At 41.3% G+C, this 27,624-nt stretch overlaps 1 protein-coding gene across 4 annotated transcripts in view; it reads right to left on the bottom strand.

Moving 5' to 3' along the window:
- ABCB10 (ATP binding cassette subfamily B member 10) overlaps positions 1–7,041 on the bottom strand; it is a 34,774-nt gene extending 27,733 nt beyond the window's left edge. Inside the window, exon 1 of one of the 4 annotated variants that reach the window (XR_003520386.2) lies at positions 6,359–7,038. Coding sequence is in view for 3 of the 4 variants with exons in the window: in XM_027596627.2 (XP_027452428.2) it covers positions 6,359–6,875 (517 nt within the window). In the remaining variant the exon portion in view is untranslated. Of the gene's footprint in view, positions 1–6,358 lie in introns of all 4 variants that reach the window. The other 3 variants (XM_027596627.2, XM_027596626.2, XM_027596628.2) reach the window with 3 other exon arrangements.
- Between the last annotated feature and the right edge of the window lie 20,583 nt (positions 7,042–27,624).

The raw sequence follows: 27,624 nt of genomic DNA, 5'->3' as shown, positions 1-27,624 counted from the left end.
TCCTTGCCTGATGGGACCCCAGCAACTCTTACGTATCTCTTGACAGGTATCTTCAGGCATCTTTCTGTTATCCTCATTCTACTAAATCATGGCATCCAAAAAGTGAAAGAAATATTCTTCAAAAGAAGGGGGACAGAAACCCTAAAATGCAGTTAACTCATGAAAAAAACAGACGTTTGGGATGGGTGGAAGAAGCTGCACAGCATGCCCATCACCTGCTAGACATGGTACCCATCTTTTAAGGATTCATCTGACAATTTGGCAGGTACAGCTAAGTCCAGTGTCATTCCAGGACTAAAGATGAAACAGAAAAATGAGTCCCCACCACTGTCTGAAGCATTTGGTAGGCACTATCTCCTTGAATCGTCCCCCAAATCCTCTTATCCACATTTTCAAAGGAAACTCAAGCACAGAGAGGCGAGGGAGCTTGCCCAAGGTCACCCAAATCATATAATGCAGAACCACACTGAGACAAAGCCTTCATCTTACTACATTCGAAGTAGAGAAAAGGGCACAAGCCTGGGGGTTGGGGCAGGCCAGGAAGGAGAATGCCTGCAGGACAGAGTTGGAACTGGGACCTCATGGCGCAAAGGAAGAAGTACTAAGAAACAAAGTGGAGAGGTAGTGGGTTCTTGATTATAACGTGGAATAGGGAATTTACAGAATGGCAGGCTAAGAGGGCTTTAAGTTGGGTAGTGCTACAGTCAGCTTTGCATTTTATTTATTTTCTTAAAGATTTTATTTATTTGTCAGAGAACGAGAGAGAGCACAAGCAGGGGGGAGCAGCAGGCAGAAGAAGCAGGCTCCCCGCTGAGCAAGGAACCCAATGTAGGACTCAATCCCAGGACCCGGGGATCATGACCTGAGCCAAAGGCAGACGCTTAAGCGACTTGGCCACCCAGACGTCCCCAGCTTTGCATTTTATTTATTTATTTATTTATTTATTTTTTTTAATATTTTATTTATTTGACACAGAGAGAGACAGTGAGAGAGGGAACACAAGCAGGGGGAGTGGGAGAGGGAGAAGCAGGCTTCCCGCTGAGCAGGGAGCCCGATGCGGGGCTCGATCCCAGGACCCCGGGACCACGACCTGAGCCGAAGGCAGACGCTTAACGACTGAGCCACCCAGGTGCCCTGCATTTTATTTTTAACTTATTTTTTTATTATGTTATGTTAGTCACCATACATTACATCATTAGTTTTTGATGTAGTGTTCCATGATTCATTGTTTGCATATTACACCCAGTGCTCCACACAATGTGCGCCCTCCTTGATACCCAGCTTTGCATGTTAAATGATCCACTCTGGCTGCAGAGTGAAAGGGGAGGGCTGGAGGCCAGCATGACTGCAGACAGAGACTCCTTAGAACACGCTAGTCCACTGCTCCAGGCAAGAGGGACTGGAGGGAACCAGGGCAAGGGCAGAGAGGACAAGGAGGGTGACAAGGACAGGGGATACTTTTATGAACTAGGCTCTACAGGACCTGAGGATTGGCCGGGTTTGGGGAGCATGTTAGGAGGACAGGTTCTAAACTGGACCTTGCTCTGCCATCTAGCTGTCTGACCCCCAGTGAGTCACTCAACCTCTCTGTGCCTCAGTGTCTTCATCTATAAAATGGCAATAAAAGTTATACCTCCTTCATAGAAATATTACAAGGAGTAAATTAAGTGCATATATGTAAGGCATCTGATACAGGGCCCAATATCTAGTGAACAATAATCACCTATTATCTTCATCACTGTTACCATCACAAGGAGCCAAGAATGTCTCCGGCTGTGGCAAAGGGGTTCACACAGCAGTCCACTCTCTGAGAGGAGGGACAGAGCAGAAAAGGCAGCTTTAGGGAGGAAGGCAACTTTGGTTTTTGGACATGTTGAGTTTTCAAGTGTCCAGGAGACATCTCCATGGATGCAAGGTGGGTATTATGGGGCACAAAGGAGGAGAAGGTATTGCAGGTTAGAGGGTGAGGTGAAGAAACCTGGCATCTAAGCTGGATAGGGAAGGAAGTGAAGACATCAGGGGCTGGTAGACTAGCAGGAAACAGAGTTTAGGAAACTGCTCAGTTCATGGAGTAATCTGCAGAACAAAGATCTTCCAGACTGTCAGCTTGTGCTGAAGACTGAGGCATCTGGGCCAAATCTGCAATAGTGGGAGGCCTGCCTTTGACTCCAGAGCTCGCTGTTCAGTAGACATATGATGTACTTTCAAATCTTCTGCCACATTAAAAGAGTAAGAGTGGGTAAGATTAATTTTAACAATGCATTTAATCCAATATACCCAAAATATTAATCAACCTGTAATCAACATAAAAATAACGAACCCTACTTTTTTTCATACCAAGTTCTTTTAAAACATGGTATGCATTGTCTGCTTATATCAATTCTAACACGTTTCATAGCACAGCTAGAGAATGTTAATGTTTTCTCTGAAATACAGTATTTCCAGAGCAAACAAACCTCCTTGGCTTTCTGGAGCAGTCTCAATTTCAGAGGTTCAGCCTCACTGTGCCGGCAGTACTGTCCTTGGAAGAGCCTCCGTCCTGACCTGGGCTTCAGGAAACAGCCATTCTAAGCACGGCTCACCCTCTCCTTGCTTACTGCATTCACTGGTTTTATCACTCTATTCTTTTTGGTCACTTCATAAAATATAACTATACATTCAGCAAAAGCTCCTGGTGGGCATCAGGTGCTAAGAATGGTCCTAATCTCAAACCACACAAGTCCTTATCAGTATTTTAAATGAGGGGCACCCTCCCCAGTTCTCCAGAGGCCTCAACTGAACGGTGTGGGTGGAGGGGTGGAGGTGTACCTTGCTTGCACAGTGTAACCAGGAACCTGCCCGGGAAGTGTAGGGAAGGCAAGCTGGCTCTGTGTGCACCTCCAGGTTGGCATTGTCATTATAACCTCACAGTTCCCCAACGACCCACAGCTCACTCCTGATATCAATTTATGCAGTGTTCCCTGCCCCTAACTCAATGGGGTGGCTACAGCCCTCCACGGCCTCCCTCTATCTGCCAAACGCAGCAAGGGGCTCGGACAAATTCCTTCTTATCCCAGCAGTCCATCCACAGGGGCTCCTCGATGAGCTCCTGTATCTTTGAAGGCTCCTCTGGCCAAGGCGATAAGATGAAGAATTATGAGAGAGAGACTGGAGAGCAACTTTGTAAAAGGCCATGACTATAGGATGATGGTGCGAATTCCTATACCAAGTGAGCCGCAGGGGGGCGAGGGCAGGTGAGGGGACTGCAGTGCCTTTGGGAGGAGAACGGGAACAATGCTAAAACTCTTCTCTGCACACATGTGGAAACATTTCACATGGCAGACCCTGGTTTTAAAGTTTCTGATATAAATTACTTCAGATCAAAGTGTTCTGCTCACAGGCTTCAAGTGGCATACTCAGCAGATTGCTGAAGACAGATGAAAATATTGTTAATCAAATGTATAGCTGAATCGTTGAAAAAGGATTTTTGCATTTGTTTTCCTAAAAATTGGCAAATTAACACTGGAATTTCTTTTCTTCAGCTCAGCTTTTTTTGGTTTCTTGATTCACACACACACACACACACACACAGCTCTTTATCCACAGCATTTCAGAGAGATGTGCCAACATCTGAGGCTGCTCTTACGATAAGTTACAAATTAATGATGACACCCCACTTCCTTTTAATCCCACAAATGCCAACGTCCAGATGGGCTTCGATATATCATATATAATGGCTTTTAAGGAAACCATATGTCCTAGTAAGGGTTTTTCAACAGATTTCCTCATAAGATACAATAAGTATTTATTATCTGTTTAAAATAAATTAGTGTATCAAGCTCGGACTTATTTTCTCAGATTATATGTTCACAATTATTCAATGAGGCAGATCAAAATCGTTTTTAAAAGATTTTATTTATTTATTTGAGAGAGAGAGAATGAGATAGAGAGAGCATGAGAGGGGCGAGGGTCAGAGGGAGAAGCAGACTCCCCGCTGAGCAGGGAGCCCGATGCGGGACTCGATCCCGGGACTCCAGGATCATGACCTGAGCCGAAGGCAGTTGCTTAACCAACTGAGCCACCCAGGTGCCCCCAAATCGCTCTTCTTAAAATAAAAGGAGGTACAGCTCTGACTTCATTTAAAGCTGTCTTCTCAACACACTAGCATGGTAGGACATGTGGGAACGGAAGGAAGGTACAGGGATGATGATTATGAGAGAGGCAGGGCTGAGCTACCCAGAGGGCTGAGCACATGTGGGCACCAGCAAAGTCTGATGCCTAAAACACCTTCTCGGCACCTGATATTTCAGAAATAAAACAAAACTGGCTTTCCTTGCAGTCACTCCGAGTTGCATATGGGAATGGCAGACATACCCTGTAGTGCTCAGGGACTCTAAATTTGGGCCTCAATCTGGGCCTGGTGGGACCATTATTTATTCCTTCATCTTGGGCACTCTGAGCCCCTGCTCTGTGCTGCACACATGCTAAGAACTAGACAATCACACACAGTGCCTGTCTCAAGCAGCTCACAGTCCAGTGAGATTATCTAGTCTCAAAATTTTCTTTTAATAGGGTAAAAGATCTTTATTTCCATCAAAATCTACATACGCCCAACTGAGCAATGAAATAAATTCTCTTTATACCTCGGTGATACCAAGAATTGCCCTAAGCTTCAACAGTCAGCGACAGGTAAAACATTCCTACTCCACCTGCCTTCCTCCACATCACAAATGACTCCCTAAGAAAATCCTTTCTAAAGCAATAGTTTTGCAGCAAAGCGTGCGGGCTTCTCACCTGCTTCAAGGGCTGCATCTGACAACCTCACAGGCCCTCGCCCTCATCATGGCTGCAGTTTTATCTCTAGTCATATGATTATTTCATTTATGTTTCCTCCCCATTAAACTGGAAGCCCTAGCAGGAACAGGAACTATGTTTTTTTCTGCTCGCCAATGTAACCCCATGCATGGCCTACCATATATTGAGCGGGCTCAATAAGTATTTATTAAAGAAATGAAGATTTAGGGGAATCTCAAAAACCTTTAGATCTTAAAAGGCCCTTGCGTGTAAACATTTCCCCAGCTACGGTTAAAAATGAGGAACTACAGGGGCGCCTGGGTGGCTCAGATGGTTAAGCGTTTGCCTTCGGCTCAGGCCATGAACGCAGGGTGCTGGGATCGAGCCCCACATCAGGCTCCTGGCTCAGCAAGGAGCCTGCTTCTCCCTCTCCCTCTGCCTCTTTCCCTGCTCATGCTTTCTCTTCTCTCTGTATCTCTGTGTCTCAAATGAATAAATAAAATCCTTTAAAAAAAATGAGGAACTATAGAAAATAGTTCTAAATACATTCATTTCAATTTCTTTAAAAAAATTACTCAATTATGATTTAGTTGGGTTATGATCTACAATTTCTCATAGTTCCTGGAGTTCACAGATCGCCGATCATGCCAGTGTTTGATTTTTTGAAGAGCTAGTAACTTCCTGCTTACCACTCAGGGAGGCAAAAAGCACCTGAAACAAACCTGAAAGGTTTCCATTGTTTTGCTTCACATAGCAAAAAATTGTTGACTGTTTAATAAACTTGCCTAAAGCAAATAATGTTTTTACTTATTTTTATTTAAATTCAATTCAGTTAACACATAGTGTATTATTAGCTTCAGGGATAGAATTTAGTGATTCATCAGCTGCATACAATACCCAGTGCTCATTATATCAAGTGCCCTCCTTAATGCCCATCACCCAGTTACCCCATCCCCCACCCAGCTCACCTCCGGCAACCCTCCATTTGTTCCCTATAGTTAAGGGTCTCTTACGGTTTTCCTTTCTGTTTTTGTCTTATTTTTCCTTCCCGTCCCCTATGTTCATCTGTTTTGTTTCTTAAATTCCACATATGAGTGAGCTCATACGGTTTTTGTCTTTCTTTGACTCACTTCGCTTAGCATAATACATAATGCTTTTAAGAAGTACTATAACTGCGTAAAACAAAACAGGTATATTTTTGGCTAGAATAAATTTTAAAATGTAAAAGGGGGGGAACCCAGCTCATTCTGAGAATGCTGGCAATGCCAAAGCAGAGCGGACCCAAAGATTCCAATAATGAGATGCTGCTCCACTTGTATAATGTGTGTCAAGCTAAGAAAACAAACATAAAAGACAACTGACAACAGGTTCTCGGCCAACCTGAAAGGCTTGACAATGCTACCGAGAGGTGAGCGCTCCATTCAGCACTTCTTGGTAAAGATCCCCATGTACAAAGCCAGCCCGTCCCTCCTCACGGTGTTACAAGTGGCCCAGGGTCTCTCTGCCGCCCCCACCGTGTCCCGGGACCACGCGCTCTGTAAGGTGTGCTGACCCGCAGAGGGGAAGAGGACAGAGAAAGCCCTACCTGCCAGCCTCCCGCGCTCCGGATACGCCAGCCCCAAGAGCTTCTGGGCCTCCGAGCGCCCGGCCACCGCCGGGCGCAGCCGCGGCTTGTTTCCGGGAGTAGCCGCGGCCGCAGGCAACGCCGGCCGGCGCTGCCAGGCCTCGCCCCCTACCCGGGCTGCGACTGCCGGGCCGCCCCGGAGCCCGGCGCGCGGGAGCCGGGGAGCGTCTGGCCCGGCAAGCGCCCGGCACCTGCTGGCGCCGGGGGGCCGCGCCCACAGCCCCAGGAGCCGCACGAGGCCTGCTCCACCTCCGGGGCCGCGGGGACCCCCGCCCGGGCAGCCGCTTGTGCAGCGGCGCGGGCCTCCCGCGGCTCCGGCATCCCCGAGAAGCCTCGGCCTCGCGCCCCAAGGCCGCGCCGGCCACAGGCCCGTCAACTGAGGCCGGGGCCCCGGGACGCCGGCGCCCAGGGTCCACGTGCTGGCGGCCGGGCTTCGCCACAGGAGCAGCCGCAGCGGCCAAGCAGGGGGGCCGTGCATGGCGCCGCGTCCGACCCGCGCGCCTCAGCCCGCCCGGCCCGGCGCGCACCGAGTCCGAGGACCCTCCCGGCCCGGCCGAGCAGAGGGCGTGAACGCCCGCCGCCCCGCCCGCTGTCACCCGCCGTCACCCGTCTCATCTGGCCCGCGGCCCCTGCGCACGCCCCGGGAAGCGCCCGCCCCATACCGGTCCTAGCCCCGTTCCTCCGCCCGCACGGGTCCCCGCCCCCGAGGGCGGTGACCCCGGCCCTGCACCACCCCCTCCAAGGAGCCCCCTCCCGCCTCGGGCGCCTTCCCCGCAGCGCCCCCACCCGGCTGCCGAGCGCCCGGCGCGCAGCCGGCGCCGCCAAGGACCGGGCTGAAGAAAGCCCCGCGCGCCGCTGCGCCTGCGCACTACCGTGCGAGGAGCTTTTTCGCGCTTTTCAGTTTCCTCCCGTAAAAAAACCTGGAAGCGGCGCGAGCCTTTTCTCACGCCGGAGCACTCGGCGGAGCGCACAGACGAGATCACACGATGACCGGTGAAAGGATGTGGCGGCCAGACTGCGAGCTGGTCTGGGCTTGGGGCGGGTCTGCTGCCCCGGCGACCCAGGCTAGGGCTGGTCCTGTCACCCTGCGTCCCAGTACCGAGCACCGGACTGAGACGCAGAACACTGGTGGAGAGGACATCGCTGCGGGTCAGCGCAGTTGTGGGAGGCGTTGTGGAGGAGGTGGTTGGCGAGCAGTGAAATTGGGTAACTTTGAGTACAGAGGACCGGATCATTTCATAACTTGAACCAAAGTGCAAAAGCAGACACGGTCAAGGCACTCCGGCTGCTCAGGGCGAGAAGACCAATCCAAATGCAATGTAGTATTTTAGTACACGTGCAAGGAAAGCCAGAGGAGAGGATCCTAAAACTCACGGGGCCGCAAGGAGACTTCATGGTGCGGGCATCTCTACGCTGGGGATTGGGGAGGGGAGCGGCCTGATTCTCTCACATGTAAGAGTCGTGGTTGAACAAGATGGATAGATTTTTGTTGACTCGTAATTTTACAGGGTCGATACTAGGGTAAGGCTAGTGAGTGACACGTGCCTCACTGCAAAATTTTGCAAAAAATCGAAAAAACCCCCACACTTCAATAATCAAGATAAATATTTTAATGTAATATTTTTAAAGTCAAAATTAGTTTCAAAAAAATCAAAATTAATGCAAAAAATCCATGATAAGCAATATATCAAAACTTCAAATGCATTTTTGCACTTGCATGATCCCGCCTCTCTCTTCCCATCTTAATCCCACCCCTGAAAGTCTTATTTACAGAAATAGGCAGTTAGCAGCTGGCCTAGTTTACCGATTTTTAAAAAAATTTTTGTTAAAATATTATTTATCTTGATTAGTGAGACTTTTTAGACCCCCTTTAAGCTTCACCCCCAGCAGAGTGACTCACTTCACCCTACTTGCGGCCCTGGTAGGCGAGGAGTGTAGGACTTTTGAGAGGAAGTACCGATAATAAAAAGATAGTGTGGAATTAAATAGTGCTTTAAATGTCCCGATGAGCAGGAAGTGAGCAGGAAGCATGTTGTCCTTTAAATTCCAACCTCTTAGACCAAGGGGAGCATGGAGTGCCCCCCTCCCCACCCAAGTTAACCACGACTTACATTAGCCTCTCATTGGTGTCTAAATTCTAGAATGCAGGGTATAGATTGAAATCAACTCCACTAACTTATGAGTAGGCGTGTTCCTTTTTGGAAAGATTTTATTAGGTGACTTTTAAAAAGCCAGGAGATAGTGCCTCATACCCCACATTATACGTTCCCACTTAAACCCCAGCTGAAGCAATGTAAAAAAAATGACATTCTCCCAGTTGGAAAGTGACAATTTTAAGTCAAATCTAACCTTCCTCTGACTTTCTTTTTCCCATTTTTCGGAAAACAGTTGCCGCTCCAAGGGCTAGGGGAAAGCAGGACCATCCTTTGCTTTCTGCCTTCCCCGGAGTGATGTCCACTAGACTTATTCAACAAGCACTCTCTGGGGCCTGGAGTCTACAGAAAAATAACTTCAAGTGTAGTTGATTAAAAAACAAAACAAAACAATTGTTGATTGTTCGCATTTCTAAAAATCAGGCAGGGGGCGCCTGGGTGGCTCAGTCCTTAAGCATCTGCATTGGGCTCAGGTCATGATCCCAGGGTCCTGGGATGGAGCCCCTCATCGGGGCTCCTTGCTCAGTGGGAAGCCTGCTTCTCCCTCTCCCACTCCCCCTGCTCGTGTTCCTGCTCTCGCTATCTCTCTGTCAAATAAATAAATAAAATATTTAAAAAAATAAAAATAAATAAAAAGGCAGGTAATAGGAAAACAATTAACCCTGACAAAAATGTCATGCTAAAAATAAAAATCCTTTCCAGCCATCATATAATATACAAGGCAAGAATTATTTCCATAGACTCTAAAGAAAATGTCCATGGCTCTTAAAAATATATATACGCTGGGGAAATGGAGTAGGGAATAAATACTGGCAGAACGATCACTAGGACTTACATAATCATCACACCAAAAAAAAAAAAAAAGAGCTACTCTAAATAGGTGTGTGCGTATATTCAATATATATTCATATGAGAAGAGAAGGTTGTAATGCAAAGCACTAAATATATATGTTTTGCATATGTATATATGTTATATGTATTTTATTGCTTTGCATTCCTAGGACCTCTTCCCATTTAAAAATAAGGATAATTTCTCTTTGCCTTTTTAAAAGTTCTTTGGCCACTGCAAAAGGCAAGAAATACTCTGAACTGTGTTTGGGAAAGTAAGACTGAAACACTTAGATGTGAATGGATTAATAATATAAAGTATCATAGAAAAGCAAGAAAAGGCTGTGTATTAATTCTGAGACAACAAAAAAAGTCCAAATCCTGCCTCACTGACAGACAAAAAGGGCTCTTGGTGGAGGTGTGATTGAACCAAGCAGTAAAATCTGGCCCTCAGTGAAGAGACTCTTAATAGGTTTAGTGGCCAACAGGTGTTGAGTTCAAAAAGGATGTCTTTTGACGGAAACTTGAGAGCAATTGGGATTACTTCAAGAACAGTTCCACCTGTGGGTTCCTGTGCCTCTCAAAGGGCGATAAGTGTTCTCACGTGGACAGCAGGAGGGGCCCTGTGAAGCACAGTAGCACAAGAAGCAAGCACAAGGGGTGCCTGGGTGGCTCAGTCGTTAGGTGTCTGCCCTCAGCCTAGGTGATAATCCCGGGGTCCTGGGACTGAGCCCTGCATCAGGCTCCCTGCTCCGCGGGAAGCCTGCTTCTCCCTCTCCCACTCCCCCCTGCTTGTGTTCCCTCTCTCGCTGTGTCTCCCTCTGTCAAATAAATAAATAGATCTTAAAAAAAAAAAAAGAAGAAGAAGCAAACACAAATCTTCCTGGTGTGAAGCCTGTGATCTGATGAGGGCGGGGGTGGGGTTGTCATTTGACCTTAGTACATTTCTTTTTCTCTTAACTCAAGCTTGCGGTTCATCCCACGAAGGACGGGAGTGGCAGGGCAATGACTGAAGGTGGAGCATGCAGTTCAGTGAAGCAGGAACCAGGAAGGGGGTGGTCTCCACATGGGGCCGAATTTGTAAATTCCTCTGGAGTTCCAGATTGAAGTTTTGGTAACTCATCTGCGCTGTGCCTTTCAGGGAAGGCTGAGGCTGTAATTTAATCTCAGCAGTAGGACTCAAGCGGGCTAAATGCAATGTAGGTAGGTTTCAGCATCTTTGGCTTTTACATTCTCTCTCACCTTCTCCCCAAAGATTCTAGAGAAAGGTTGTTATGGGTTGAATTGTGTCCCTTCAAAAAAGATATGTTGAAATCCTAACCCCTAGTATCTCAGAATGTGACCTTATTTGGCAATAGAATGTTTGCAGTTATAGTTAAGTAAGGTAAGAGGAAGCCATATTAGAGTAGGAGTAGGGTATCTTGATGAGGAGGTGGCCATATGAAAACAGAGACACACAGGGAAAATGCCATATGATGACCCAGGCAAAGATGAGAGTTATGCAGCTGAATGCGAAGGAATGTCAAAGATTGTCTGCTAATCCCCAGAAGCTGCCAAGAGGCAAGGAAGGATTTCCCTGTGGGTTTCAGAGGGAGCATGGCTCTGCCATCACCCTGATTTCAGCCTCCAGAACCATGAGACAATAAATTTATCTTAAGCCATACAGTTTGTGGTATTTAATTAAGGCAGCTCTAGGGAAGTACTACAAAGGTCTAACATCAGTGTCTTTTATAATACTACAATAGATGCTTAGTATTTGTCCATTTAACTCATGTTTAGCCAAATAAGCAACTGAGTTATTCAGGCTACTCTAAACAGTTTGCAGGTTTTATCTGCTACACCACTTAACTTTATTTTACCAGGACTATGTTCCACAGCTGTCCAGATTTTAGGCTACAAAGAAGCTTGTATGATATGAAATGTAGCTCAGGACTATCACACAAAAATAACATAAATGAAACCCGTGAGCCTGAGTCTATGATTTTTATAATATTTAGGTATAGTGTTTTCTCTTATGTTAAGAGTCTGAGGTTGGACCCAGACATAGAGAAAAATTTTAGCATATTTTGAATAGAAAGTGAAAGACCCAAAAGTTACAAGAGGACACATAAACTAATACCCTAGTCATTCACTTCTCTCTAGAGAAAACCACTGTTCCTTGTGTATCCTTGCAAAGATATTCTGTTAATATATAAGTGTATGTGTGTCTAAGTATATATATTTTTATTTTTTACACAAATATAGCACACTATACATGCAGCCCTGCACCTTGCTTTTTTCATTGTACATCTTAGGGTTTGGTTCCCAACTGACACATCATCCTTTCCCAAAGGTTGCATGGTCTTCCATTGTCTGGATGTACCCCCAATTTATTTAACTAATGTCCTAATACTAGACTGTAGTTTCCAGTCTTTTGCTATTATAAATAATACTGCAATGACTATCTTTGTATGCATCTATCATTCCACACATGTGGGAGTATGTATATAATTTAAATTCCTAGAAGTGATACACCTATTAAAATGACTAAAATCATTGATTAAAAATGACAAAAACAGGGATGTCTGGGTGGCTCAGTCGTTAAATGTCTGCCTTCAGCTCAGGTCACGATCCCAGGGTCCTGGGATCGAGCCCCACATCAGGGTCCCTGCTCAGCGGGAAGCCTGCTTCTCCTTCTCCCACTTCCCCTGCTTGTGTTCCCTCTCAGGCTGTGTCTCTCTGTAGGTCAAATACATAAATAAAATCTTTTTAAAAATTACAAAAACAATAAAAGAGAGCCTCCTATGTAGAAAAAGGGAGGAAAATTTTAAAGATACCCAAGGATTACCTGAAAAAAACATATGCTTGATAGGTTCTTTCTTATTTATTTGTAATTTTTTTCTTATTTTTACAAACCCTTGTGTTGAGGGCCTCTTTCAAGAAAAATTTTTTTATTTGAGAGAGGGAGAAAGCAAGAGACAAAGCACGAGCAGAGGGAGAGGGAGAAGCAAACTCCCTGCTCAGCAGGGAGCTGGATGCAGGGCTCGATCCCAGGACCCTGGGATTATGACCTGAGCTGAAGGCAGATGCTCAACCACCTGAGCCACCCAGGCACCCCCCTCTTTCAAAAAGAACAAATGACTCCCATGGTATATAACTACCCCAAAGCATAAAAAAAGATAGACTTCTTCATCTATTTTATGAAATTCATGAGCCCTAATATTTAAATCTAACAAAGATAGCCACCAAAAGCAAAACACAGAAAAATATTAACATACAAGTCCTTAATAAAACAACAGCAAATCATATCCAACAGAATATTACAAGACTTTAAAAACCACGTTATTACTAAACTAACATGATAAGAATAGAACTGTCACATTGCACAATCAGTCCTCCGAGAAAGAGTGTCTAGAGCAAGCCATCAGCCAACGTCATATTCACTAGTGAACCACTAGAGAAATAAAACAAAGATGCCAGTCATCACTGCCACTGTTAAAACATGGTGCTGGAGGTCCTAACTGATGGAAGAGACAAAAATGAATGAGGTGTAGTTATCAACAAGAGAAAGATGAAATTATCAGCACATGCAAATTATATTCTTGTTTACCTAAAAAAACAGAGTTAAGTGAAAAAATAATGAAGCAATAAGAGAATTCTACGAGGTAGTTGAATCCAAAATTGACAAAAATAAATTTTCCTGTGAATGAAGATAGAGAATACACTGCCCCAAAATGGCATTAATAATTGCAATAAAAATGTAAAACATCTAGGGATGCCTGGGTGGCTCAGTCAGTTAAGCATCTGACTGTTGATCTCAGCCTAAGTCTTGATCTCAGGGTCATGAGGTCAGGCCCCGCATTGGCCTGCACCCTGGGTGTGGAGCCTACTTTAAAAAAAAAAAAAAATGTAAAACACCTAGTAATCAAATTAAAAGGAATGTACAAGACAAATGTGAAGATAATAATAAAGCTGTACTGAGGTATAAATAAGAAGACTCAAATAAAATGAAGAGATATTTTCCTGGATGTGTAGACCAAATGTTAATACATAATATGTACCAGGTTCTGTGTTAAGCAATTTACACACATAATCAAACAACATGTTGAGGTTTTTTGTTTGTTTGTTTTGTTTTTAAACAAATGAAGAAGCTGTGGCCCACAGAGGTGAAGCAATTTGCCCCAAGTCACACAAATAGTGGATGGCAGAGCAGGATTTGAATTCTGGCAGTTTCCAAAGCACATGCCTAACAGCCACGTCAGTTTTCCCACATTAATTTATAGATTTAACGTAATTCCAACTAAACTCTTGAATTTTTTTTTTAATTGCTAAAGTGAATCTGGGATATAAAAAAATAAAGAAGCCGGGCGCCTGGGTGGCTCAGTTCGTTAAGCGACTGCCTTCAGCTCAGGTCATGATCCTGGAGTCCCGGGATCGAGTCCCGCATCGGGCTCCCTGCTCAGCGGGGAGTTTGCTTCTCCCTCTGACCCTCCCCCCCTCATGTGCTTGCTCGCTCTCTCTCAAATAAATAAATAAAATCTTAAAAAAAAATAAAGAAGCCAAGGAAAACTTCTGTCAATTGTAGCCAACTAAATATGGAGCTTCTCATACCTGCTCCCCAAAACTATATGGACTAATAAAAAGAACAAATAAAGGCACACAAATCTCACACCTATAATGTAATTACAAAGCTCATCTTGCCAGTACATAGAAAAATAAACACCAATTTTTACCAGAGCTATCTGTCCAGCTCTGTCATAAGGCTTTGAACAGAACTGGGATAGGAAGACTCCAGAAAAACTATGAAAACAAAAGAAGAGGGGAGCAAGGGGTCTAAAATTGACCTAAAGTTATGAGAGAGGAGGAAAACTTAAAGCTGAAACTATGGGGAAGAGGGAAGAGTTCTAGTGGATCAAAACACTAGTCACAAGGAAAGAACTTTCAGATGAGCAGAACTTAAGGTAATTGCCTCAAAAAAGGAAAAGGAAAAGCGGGAAGAAAGTTTAAAAGAAACTGCAGCCAACTAAATAGGGAGCTTCTCATTCCGGCTCCCCAAAACTATATGGACTAATAAAAAGAACTCTTTGGAAAGTTGGTGGTACAGAGAAAAAGAAGAGGGAAATTTAGAATCCTAAATTTGGAAATAAGAACCAAATCAATGATCACAATCCCATGGTCCTCCCTTCAGAGAGGCATCCATTAAATAAATTGTCTTTTACTACCCTGACAAAGGAGAGCACCCTCAAATTAGCCATTTTGTAACTTAACCCCCAACTGCCAACTCTGCTCATAGAATGCATAGACTTTTCATCAACACAAAACTATAGGAAACAGAAAAGGAAGATAAAAGCATTTCAGCTGATAAAAATTCTTCCCCCCAAAATGACAGAAGGCAGAAAAAAAAAATTCTTCCCCCCAAAATGACAGAAAGCAGAAGAAAATTGTGATATCATACACAAAATTAAAATGAATATTTTCAAGTCAAGCATTTGGGATATGAAAAACACCTTGAATCAAAAATTAAACTAAGAACAAAATAGGCAAAATTAGGAAGAGAAGAAATGAGTTGATTGAATTCAAGAAAGAAATGGATGAAAATAAAAAGATCACCTCCGAATTGAAGACTAAATGGCTAAGTGCCCAAGGGAAAATAGTTTCAAATAAAAAATTTAATAAACAGCATTGAAAAGAGGCAGGAAAACAATCAAAAGAGAATAAATGGCTGAAATGGAAGATGGGTAAAGAAGGTCCAAAAGTCTTATAATGGAGAAGCAAATCAATAGACCAGAACTAATATTAAACCTATAATCTGGGGCACCTGGGTAGCTCAATCAGTTAAATGTCTGACTCTTTTTGTTTTGTTTTTGTTTTTGTTTTTTGCTTTAAATTTTTTATTGTTATGTTAATCACCATACATTACATCATTAGTTTTTGATGTAGTGTTCCATGATTCATTGTTTGTGCATAACGCCCAGTGCTCCACGCAGAATGTGCCCTCTTTAATACCGATCACCAGGCTAGCCCATCCCCCAGCCCCCTCCCCTCTAGAACCCTCAGTTTGTTTTTCAGAGTCCATCGTCTCTCATGGTTCATCTCCCCCTCCGATTTACTCCCCTTCATTCTTCCACTCCTGCTATCTTCTTCTTTTTCTTAACATATATTGTGTTGTTTCAGAGGTACAGATCTGTGATTCAACAGTCTTGCACAATTCACAGCGCTCACCATAGCACATACCCTACCCAATGTCTATCACCCAGCCACCCCGTCCCTCCAACCCCCCACCACTCCAGCAACCCTCAGTTTGTTTCCTGAGATTAAGAACTCCTCATATCAGTGAGGTCATATGATACATGTCTTTCTCTGATTGACTTATTTCACTCAGCATAACACCTTCCAGTTCCATCCACATCGTTGCAAATGGCAAGATCTCATTCCTTTTGATGGCTGCATAATATTCCATTGTGTATATATACCACATCTTCTTTATCCATTCATCTGTCGATGGACATCTTGGCTCTTTCCACAGTTTGGCTACTGTGGACGTTGCTGCTATAAAAAATGTCTGACTCTTGATATCAACTCAGGTCTTGATCTCATGGTCATGAGTTCAAGCCCCATGTTGGGCTCCACACTGGGCTTGGAGTCTACTTAAAAAACAAACAAAAAAACCCCTATAATCTAAGAAAACATTCCAAAAATAAAAACAATCTGAATCTACTATTTAAAGAGCCCACACCTACTTGAGAAAATTGACACACAAAAATCAATTCTGAGACATATGATAGCAAAATGGTTAAACTTTAAATTCTCCAAGACTCCAGGCAAAAGGATCAACCGACTTGCAAGGGCAAGAGAATTAGACAGCTTTCAGCCTTCAGACTTTTCGAAGTTAACATGCAAAGTAAGGCAACTATGGAGCAGCATTTTTTGAAAAGAAAAGAAACTTGAGGGGCGCCTGTGTGGCTCAGTCGTTAAGTGTCTGCCTTCAGCTCCGCTCATGATCCCAGGGTCCTGGGATCAAGCCCCACATCGGGCTCCCTACTCAGCGGGAAGCCTGCTTCTCCCTCTGCCACGCCCCCTGCTTGTGTTCCCTCACTTGCTGTCTTTGTCAAATAAACAAATAAAATCTTAAAAAAAATCTGCAATGACCCTATTAAAAAAAAAAGAAAAGAAACTTGAGGAAAGAAAGCATAAACTAAAGATTTTATAACCAGCTAAGCTGCCTGTGTTGGTTTCCTAGGGCTATCATAATGAATTACCAGAAACTTCGTGGCTTAAAACAAATGGACATTTGGGGCGCCGGGGTGGCTCAGTCGTTAGGCGTCTGCCTTCTGCTCAGGTCATGATCCCAGGGTCCTTGGATCGAGCCCCGCATCGGGCTCCCTGCTCTGCAGGAATCCTGCTTCCTCTCCCACTCCCCCTGCTTGTGTTCCCTCTCTCGTTGTGTCTCTGTCAGATAAATGAATAAATAAAATCTTTAAAAACAAAACAAAACAAAAAAACAAATGGACATTTATTCGTTCAGAGTTCTGGAGGCCAGAAATCTGAAATCAAGGTGTTGGCAGCATTGGTTTCTTCTGGTGGCTCTGAGGGAGGATCTGTTCTACTGTCTCCCAGCTGCTGGTGCCTGCTGGCAATCCTGGCACTCTTCGCCTTGAGGCTGTGTAACTCCAATCTTTATCTTTTTCTTCACATGGCATTCCCTCATGTGCCTCTGTGTTTAAAATGTCACCTTCTTTCCTCTATGAGGGCACCAGTCATTGGATTTAGGGCCTATCCTAAATCCAGAATAGTATCCTCCCAAGATCCTTAATTGTATCTGCAAAGACCCCCTTTACCATTAAGTTAATATTCACAGGTCCCTGGGGTTAGGGCTTGAGCATCTCTTTTTGTGGGACACTAGTCAACTCACTACATTGTTCTTTAGGTATCAAAACCATAGAAAAATTGTTTTGAACATGGAAAAGCTTGGGAAATATGGAACTTAGGAGCCTTTCTTGAGGAGTGTATGAGAGGATGACCTTCAACTAAAAGATGATTGAGAAATCCTTAGCAAAAGGGCTGATGGTGAGCATGTAATAATAATTAATTTAAATCTAAGATCAAGTGGCTGTCTGGCCAGCTCAGCCAGTAGAGCATGTGACTCTTGATCTCTGGCTTGTGAGTTCAAGCCCCATGTTGGGCATGGAGCCTACTTGAAAAAATAAAAAAAATAAAAAATAAAAACAAACAAATACATCTAAGCCCCCCAAAAAGTTGGGAATAAGGATGAAACAGTAATACATAAATGTGATATATTCTAAGTAAAAATTTAAGCGACTAAAATAGGAAGAGAAGGAAAAGAGAAAGAAAAAGCAAAAGGAACTCACTGTCCAGAAAACAGACGGGAATCAGTGGCTATGAATACAAATGGACAAATCAGGAAAATAAAAGGGAGCTAACATTAGAAAACAGAGAATTCCAAAAGTAAGCTGTAGAATAAAAATACAAAGTTTCCTAAATATCAAAAGAATATTTACAAATAATAGAGCAAAGAAAACACATCATGTAGAGAAACGTATCAACTAATTATACATAAAGCAATTTTAATGCAAAATGAATAAGTAAATGTGAACGGATTTAGTTAATCTATGAAATAGAAAGGTTTCCAATTTGTTTAATAAAACAAGATCAACTGTATTCTGTATATAAAAGAATGGCGGAAAACAAAGGAATGGAGAGATGGGAAAAAAAGCAAGTTCTGTGATCTTGATAGCAGACAAAGTAGAATTCAAGCCAAAAAATGCACTAACCATGAAGAAGCATTTATATATGTGTATGTGTATGTGTATATATATTTTTATTTACATACATATTTATATATATATTTTATACACATATATATATTTTAGAGAGAGGGAGAGAGGGGGGCCGAGGGGCTGAGGGAAAAAGCACTAATCATGAAGAAGCATTTATATATGTGTGTCTGTATATATATTTTTATTTACATACATATTCATATATATATATATAAAAATTTTTTTTAGAGAGAGGGAGAGAGGGGGCCGAGGGGCAGAGGGAGAGGGAGAGAGAGAGACTCTTTTTTATTGTTATGTTAATCACCATACATTACATCATTAGTTTTTGATGTAGTGTTCCATGATTCATTGTTTGTGCATAACACCCAGTGCTCCACGCAGAACGTGCCCTCCTTAATACCCATCACCAGGCTAACCCATCCCCCCACCCCCTGAGAGAGACTCTTAAGCAGGCTCCATGTCCAGCAGGGAGCCTGATGTGGGGCTTGATTTCACAACCCTGAGATCATGACCTGAGCCAAAATCAGGAGTCGGACTCTTAACTGACTGAGCCACCCAGGCGACCCAAGAAGCACATATTCACTTTTTAAGATTTTATTTATTTATTTGGGACACAGAGAGAGACAGAGCAGGAGAGAGAGGGAGAGAGAGAACCCGAAGCAGACTCCATGCTGAGCACAGAGCCCAATGCAGGGCTCAATCTCACGACCATGAGATCATGACTTGAGCTGAAACCAGAGTCGGACGCTTAACAGACAGAGCCACCCAGGCGCCCAAAAAAGCACATATTTTAAAAATAAAAGTCAGAATTAGCAATGATGATATAACAGTAGCCACTCTTAAAAAGGCAAAAAGAACAGGAAATGCAAGGAGAAAGAGAAGCACATTAATGATAGCACTCTTGCACATACCAATCTTAGTAGAAGAAAGGTCGAGATGGACTAAAATTAAATAAGGATACAGAAACTCTAACCAACAAAATCAATGAGGTAGATGGTATGGATATATATTAAACTTCACATCCTAATAACAGTCTTTCTCAAGTGCCTGTGTAGTACTCACAAAATATGATCCTATATGATGTCACAAAAAAGCATAAGTTCCATAAAACAGAATCATTAAAACCACACTCTATGATTACAATGCAATAAAATTCAGAATTAATAAAATCAGGTGATAAAAGGAAGCTTTCATCAGAAAGTTTTAAAAAACTTCTTCATTAAATAACACTTGAACAAAAGGGAAATTATAAAGAAAAATGATATAATCTAATTAATTAATTAAAGCACTATGTATCTGGGGCACCTGGGTGGCTCAGTCAGTTAAGCATCTGCCTTCAGCTCAGGTCATGATCCTGGGGCCCAGAGATCAAGCCCCGCATCAGCCTGCTTCTCCCTATCCCTCTGCCACTGCCCCTGCTTGTGCTCTCTAACGTGCTTTCTCTCTCTGTCAAATAAATAAATAAAATCTTTAAAAAAAATTAAAATAAAAAAATATAAAACACTATGTATCAGAATCTATAGGATCTATTTTAAAGCAGTTATCAGAAGAAAATCAATGGTCTTAAACATGTATTAATATAAATAGAACAATAAAAAGTAGTGAATTAAATATTCAACTCAGAAGCTAGGAAAAGAACCAAAAGGTAAATAAACAAACAAAAAAGCACCAGGAAGGAACTAGTAAAAAATAAAAGCAGATATTAATGATATGGAAAATAGATAAATAAATAGATATAATTAATTTAAAAATACTATTTTTAAAAAATCATTAAAGAATTCAAACAACTAACCTAATTGAGAAAAAAAGGAGAAAGTCACCAAATATACAAAATAAGAAATGACAAAGGGGAAATACCTATTAAAAAAATTATAAAACTATGGGACTATTTTGTGGACCACTGTGCACATAAATTTTTTTTAATGCACATAAAATGTGAAAACACTGATAAAATAGATAATTTTAGGGATGCCTGGGTGGTTCAGTCTGTTAAGTGTCTGCCTTCGGCTCAGGTCATGATCCCAGGGTCCTGGGATCGAGTCCCGCATCAGGCTCCCTGCTCAGTGGGGAGTCTGTTTCTCCCTCTCCCTGTGCCCCTCCCCTCCCCTCTGCTTGTGCTCACTCTCTCTTTCACTTGCACACACCCTCTCTCTAAAAACAAATAAATAAAATCTTAAAAAAAAGCAGAGAAATTCTGCCAAAACTTTAAAGACCAAGTAGTCATAATTTTTCATAAATTTTTTCATAGCATAGAAAATGAAGAAAACTTTTAAGTTCCTTTTATAACACCAGTATAAGATTGATACTTATTGCTGTTAAAAATAATACAAAAACAATTACTGACCAATGTAATTTAGGATTATCAAGTTTAAGATATTACATTAGTTTGCTAAGGTTGCCAAAAGAAATACCACAGATGGGGGGGGGGGGTTAAACAACAGAAATTGATTTTCTCATGGTTCTGGAGGTTAGACGTCTAAGATCAAGGGGTTGGCTGCTACTCCTGCTTGTGCTCTCTCTCTCTCTGACAAAGAAATAAAATCTTAAAAAAAAGAAAGAAAGCTGTATTTTGCCAAATGCTTTTTCTGCATCTATTTAGAGGATCATATGGTTCTTGTCCTTTCTTTTATTAATGTTGTGTATCACATTGATTTGCAGATGTTGAACCACCCTTGCAACCCAGGAATAAATCCCACTTGGTTGTGATGAATAATCCTTTTAATGTACTGTTGGATCCTATTGGCTAGTGTCTTGGTGAGAATTTTCGCATCTGTGTTCATCAAGGATATTTGTCTGTAATTCTCCTTTTTAATGGGTTCTTTGTCTGGTGGTGGGATGAAGGTAATGCTGGCCTCACAGAATGAGTTTGGAAGTTGTCCTTCCATTTTTATTTTTGGGCACAATTTCAGAAGAATAGGTATTAATTCTTCTTTAAATGTTTGGTAGAATTCCCCTGGGAAGCCATGTGGCCCTGGACTCTTGTTCATTGGGATATTTTTAAAAAAATTTATTTATTTGAGAGAGAGACAGAGAGAGCACAAGCAGGGGGAGAAGCAGAGGGAGAAGGAGCACTCTGCTGAGCAGGGAGCCCAACTCGGGGCTTGATCCCAGGACCCTGAGATCACTACCTGAGCTGAAGGCAGATGCCCAGCTGCCCCTCATTGGGAGATTTTTGATTACTGATTCAATTTCTTTGCTGGTTATGGGTCTGTTCAGGTTTTCTATTTCTTCCTGTATCAGTTTGGTAGTTTATATGTTTCTAGGAATGCATCCATTTCTTCCAGATCGCCTAATTTGTTGGCATATAATTGCTCATAATATTCTCTTATGATTGTATTTCTTCAGTGTTAGTCGTGACCTCTCCTCTTTCATTCATGATTTTATTTATTTGGGTGCTTTCCTGTTTTCTTTTTGATAAGTCTGGCTAAGGGTTTATCAATCTTATTAATTCAAAGAATGAGCTCCTAGTTTCATTGATCAGTTCTTTTTTTCCCCCTAGATCATTGATTTCTGCTCTAATCTTTATTATTTCTCTTCTCCTGCCAGATTTAGGCTTTATTTGCTGTTCTTTTTCCAGATCCTTTAGGTGTAAGGTTAGGTTGTATATTTGAGACTTTTCTTGTTTCTAGAATAAGGCCTATATTGCTATATACTTCACTCTTAGGACAACATTTGCTGCATCCCAAAGGTTTGAACTGTCATGTTTTCCTTTTCATTTCCTTCCATGTATTTAAAAAAATTCTTCTTTAATTTCCTGGTTGATCCATTCATTCTTCAGTAGGATGTTCTTTAACCTCCATGTGTTTGTGGTCCTTCCAATTTTTTTCTGTGGTTGACTTCAAGTTTTATAGTGTTGTGGTCTAAAAATATGTATGGCATGATCTTAGTCTTTTTGTACCAGTTAAGACCTGATTTGTGACCCAGTATGCGATCTATTCTGGAGAACGTTACATGTGTACTAAGGAAGAATGTGTATTCTGTTGCTTTAGGATGAAATGCTCTGAATATATCTGTTAAGTCCGTCTCGTCCAGGTGTGTTATTCAAAGCCCTTGTTTCCTTGTTGATCTTCTGCTTAGATGATCTGTCCATTGCAGTGAGTGGGGTGTTAAAGCCCCCTACTATTATTGTATTATTATCAATGAGTTTTTAAAATTTTGTTATTGATTTGTTTATATATTTGGCTGTTCCCAACTTAGGGGCATAAATATTTACAATTGTTAGGTCTTCTTGTTGGATAGACCTTTTTATTATGAGATAGTGTCCCTCTTCATCTCTTATTACAGTCTTTGGTTTCAAATCTAGTTTGTCTGATATAAGGATTGCTACTCGAGCTTTCTTTTGATGTCCATTAGCATGATACATCATTCTTCACCCCCTCACTTTCAGTCTGGAAGTGTCTTTGGATCTAAAATGCGTCTCTTGTAAGCAGCATATTGATGGGTCTTGTTGTTGTTGTTGTTTTAAGATTTTATTTATTTACTTGAGAGAGAGAGCAAGCAAGAAAGAGAGCATCAGCAGGGAAGAAGGGCAGAGTGAGAGGGAGCCTGACTTGGGGCTCAATCCCAGGACCCTGAGATCATGACCTGAGCTGAAGGCAGACACTTAACTGACTGAGCCACCCAGGCACCCCTCGATGGGTCTTGTTTTTTTTTTAATCCATTCTGATACCCTATGTCTTTTGACTGGAGCATCTAGTCCATTTACATTCAGAGTAATTATCAAAAGTTATGAATATAGTGCTATTGTATTACCTGTAAAATCTCTGTTCCTGTATATTGTCTCTGTTCCTTTCTGGTCTTTGTTACATTTGGGCTCTCTCTTTGCTCAAAGGATCCCCTTTAATATTTCTTGCAGGGCTGGTTTAATGTTCACAAATTCCTTTAGCTTTTGTTTGTCCTGGAAACTCTTTACCTCTTCTTCTATTCTGAATGACAGCCTTGCTGAATAAAGTATTCTTGGCTGCATATTTTTCCCATTTAGCACATTGAATATATCATGCCTGTCCTCTCCAGCCTGCCAGGTCTCTGTGGACAGGTCTGCTGCCAGCCTTATGTGTCTACCCTTGTAAGTTAAGGACCTCTTGTCCCAAGCTGCTTTCAGGATTTTCTCTTTATCTTTAAAATTTGCAAGCTTCACTATTATATGTCGAGGTGTTGGCCTACTTTTATTGATTTTGAGGGCAGTTCTGTGTGCCTCCTGGACTTGAATGCCTGTTTCCTTCCCCAGATTAGGGAAGTTCTCAGCTATAATTTGTTCAAATAAACTATCTGCCCCTTTCTCCCACTCCTCATCTTCTGGGACCCCTATTATAGGGATATTATTTTGCTTTATGGAACTGCTGAGTTCTATTAAGTCTCCCACTGTGATCTAACAGTTTTCTTTCTCTCTTCTTTTCAGCTTCCTTACTTTCCATCATTTTATCTTCTATATCACTGATTCTCTCTTCTGTTTCATTCATCCTCATTTTTATAGCCTCCACTTGGGACGACATTTTTTATTTCAGCCTGACTAAATTTTAGTTCCTTTATTTCTACAGTAAGGGATTCTCTAGTGTCTTCTATGCTTTTTTCCTAGCTCAGCTTGAAAGTCATTGTTTTAAATTCTAGTTCAGACGTCTTTATAATCATTGTTTTAAATTCTAGTTCAGACGTCTTACTTATATCCATATTGATTAAATCCGTGGCAGTGAGTACTACCTCCTGTTCCTTCTTTTGGGGTGAATTTCTCTGTCTCGTCATTTGTTCAGAAAAGAAAAGAAGAAAGAAAGATTAAAAACGATAACAACAATGACAACAGGAAAAAACAAAACAAACAAACAAACAAAAAACAAAACAAAACGAAACGAAAAACTAGATCCTGGGTGTGTTTTGGTCTGTTTGTTAAAAGAACCTTCCAAAAAGTGGTTGCTTTTCTATTTGTAGAATTGCAGCATTTCTTTTCTCAGATCTCCAATTGATTTCTCAGATGTTCAGAATGATTTGTTAACTATCTAGCTGAACTCAAGGGACCAGAGAAATTAGGGTTCCCCTACTCCTCCACCATCTTAACTCCTCCCCTATATCTTAGTTCTAAACTAACATTTTACTTAAAGAGGAAGTGTTAACTGCATTTCTGTTAAGATCAGGGACCGGAAAGGATGCCCAGTAACTATGTTACTATTTCACATAGTACTGGAGGTTTTAGCCAATGCAAACAATAAAGGGAAACCAACTAGAAACAGGAGAATTGGTAAAAGAAGTGAAAAGGTCTATATTGCAGATGATATGATAGTATCCCTAGAAGTCTCAGAGAATCAATGATAAAGCTGACTGAAACAACACAGTTCTATTATGGTAGCAAAATATAATACCAACATATAAAATTTAAAAGCCTTCAGATATACAATAATTATATAATATAGAAATACATTTAGGAATAAACATAAAATATATGTTCCAAATTTATATAAGGATACTTTAAAACACTTCTGGAAGGTACAAAAATGGATTTTAAACAAATGAAAATATATCCAGTGTTCTTGGATAGAATAGTTTAGTATCATAAACACACCAGTTCTCTGTAGGTTCATTTCTAAATTTAATGCAATCTCAATAAAAATACCAAAAATCTTTTCTAGAGAGCTAAACTAAAGTTCATATGGATAAATAAACACACAAGTAGAAAATTAAGGTGAAAAATATGAAAAAGTATTGACCTTACTAGTAATTAAGTGCTAATTAAAACCATGAGATACCAATCTCTCTATTAATTAACTAACCATATTAACCAATATATTAAATGGACCAATATATTTAAAAATAGCAATAAGCAACTAAAATAGAACACAAATAAAACTATTGTGGAGAATGTAAGGAAAAGCACATTCATATACCTGTTAGTGGTATTTTTAATTGTACATACTTTGGAGGACTATTTGGCAACATGTTAAAAAAAATAGAAAAATACACTTCTTTTTAGTGTTTCACTTCTAGGAACCTATCCTAAAGAAAATGTTAGGAATGAGCAGCAAACTAAATGGCCCATGGTAAAATGAATTATGGCACTCCCTACAATAAGGCCATGAAAAATCATGCAGATTATATTTAATGACAAGAGAAAATATTCATGACATATTGTTAAGTGAAAAAAGGAGATGACATTAGTGGCATTGTCAGTATGATCCCAATTTCGCAAATGAGAAGAATCGGTTAAGTAGCCAAACATTGTATGATTCTCTCTGAGATGTGTGGCTACCTCCAATTCCAATATTTATCTTTGTGATTATTGGTCTTTTTCCTAGTAGCCTTTAATAAAAACCCTCTTTTGATTAAAAAAAAAAAAAAAGAAAACCCTCAGGGTGCCTGGATGGCTCAGTCGGTTAGGCAACAGACTCTTGATTTCAGCTGGGGTCATGATGTCAGGGTCATGAGATTGAGCCCCACATTGGGCTACCCACTCAGCAGGGAGTCTGTTGGAGATACTCTCCCTGTCTCTGCCTCTCCTCCTGCTTGTACTCTCTCTTTCTCTCTCTAAAATAAAGAAAGAAATCTTTAAAAATGATACCCTCATATACTTACACGTATCCCTCTGTGTATCTATACCAAGTTTCAAATACTGAATTAAATGTTTGAAATCAGGATGTATACGTTAGTTTCATTTTCTAAATAGCAGAGCTTCATTTTAATGTCAGGGATGATTAGGGGATGGGAGGAGTATGTGAATTGATTAACTGTCTCACTGTTTAGACTTATTTTGGGCTGCTTGAAATTTTCCTTTGGCTTAATCAATAAGGATCATCTTGCCTATTTACACACCATGCCTTCCTTATTTCTCCTGTCTAAAAGAGCTTTGGCAGCAGGTTTCCAAAGCAGACTCCTTGTTTTATAGTGCCAAGGAATGTCAATGGGCTTAAACGAGATTAGACAAAAAGCTAATGGTGTTTCTGCAGCTAAGTAAGTTTGGAAGCAGTTTTTAAAGTATAATTTTCAATAAGTTACAAAGCACGACTACCTCTTACAAATATAAAATCAAAATGCGTCAAAGAACTATTAACTACATCATTAATGAGGGAATAGCAGGATGGTAAAACTAGTTCAAGAAGCATCTGAAGAACAAGAGTCCATATGTTAATCAGGAAAATATTTAAAAAAAAAACATAGAATAAGATTACTGTGTCAGATACAAACATGGTTAATTTCCCACAGGGCAATAAATGATACTTTGGGGGATTATCTTTACTCTACTAAGACAAATACCATGTTATACTATTAACTGTGTTCAAGTTAAACTCCTTTAGAGTTGCAAAATAGCCTAATCAGTATGAAGTAGGAAGTCAAACAAAGGTTTTTCTAGCAAGCTTGTTAGAAACTTTGACCTGGACAGTGAGAAAATCCCCAAGAATCCCTTTTGCCTGTTTCCAAATTTGGATTATTTTTCTTTCTTTTTTTTTTTTAAGATTTTATTTATTTATTTATTTATTTATTTATTTATTTATTTATTTATTTATTTATTTTAGAGAGACAGACAAAGAGAGCACAAGCAGGGGGAGGGGCAGAGGGAGAGGGACAAGGAGGCTCTCTTCGGGTGGAGAACCTGATGCAGGGCTCTATCCCAGGACCCTGAGATCATAACTTCAGCCTAAGTCAAATACTTAACTGACTGAGCCACCCAGGCAATACTGGATTATTTTTCTTAATAAGCAGGTTAAACCAAAACTGAACAGGTTTCTTTCCTACTGGACGTCTTCTATTAGTATGTTAACATGCCATATAACTGGTATTTCAAACAAGCAGTGTTTGTAACATGCTGAAAATACAATTTTATTTATTTATTTAAGTATTTATTTTTCTATTTAGTTAAAGTATAGCTGACCCACAATGTCATATTATTTTCGGTGTACAGCATAGTGATGTGCCGAGTCTGTACGGTATGCTGCGCTCACCACGATCCAACTACCCTCTGTCACCGTACAATGCTGCACAATACTATGCACCATATTCCCTCTGCTCTATCTCTTGTCCCCATGACTTATACATTTCATAACGGGAAGCCTGTATCTCCCAATCCCCTTCACTCATTTTTGCCCATCCCATCCCCTCTGGGAACCATAAGTTTGTTCTCTGTATTTATGGGTCTTTTTCAATTTTACTTTAGTCTCCCACAACACTTACAAAGTTTATTGAGCGGAGGTAATCTTCCCTTGCTCCTGGAGGAAAAGCCGGGTAAGCATAAAGATTTTCTACTTCACCTAGGTAACAGTTCTAATTTGGGACCAAATCGTCTTCCTTGTCACCTCTGGGGTTATCTTTTCTATCTGACAGAAATCTATGTGGTAAAGTGCTTCATACATCCTGGGCTTTATAGCACCTTTTTTTTTTTTAAGAGAGAGAGAGAGAGAGCATGAGCAGGAGGGACAGGGACAGAGAGAGAATCTTAAGCAGGGTGCACACCTAGCACAGAGCCTGACGCTGGGCTCCATCTCAAGACCCT

Source organism: Zalophus californianus, chromosome 15 (assembly GCF_009762305.2).
Source record: "Zalophus californianus isolate mZalCal1 chromosome 15, mZalCal1.pri.v2, whole genome shotgun sequence".
NCBI classification, from domain to species: Eukaryota; Metazoa; Chordata; class Mammalia; order Carnivora; family Otariidae; genus Zalophus; species Zalophus californianus.
Note: the sequence above shows the minus strand (reverse complement) of the source record. Positions and strands in the feature narration are given on the sequence as shown.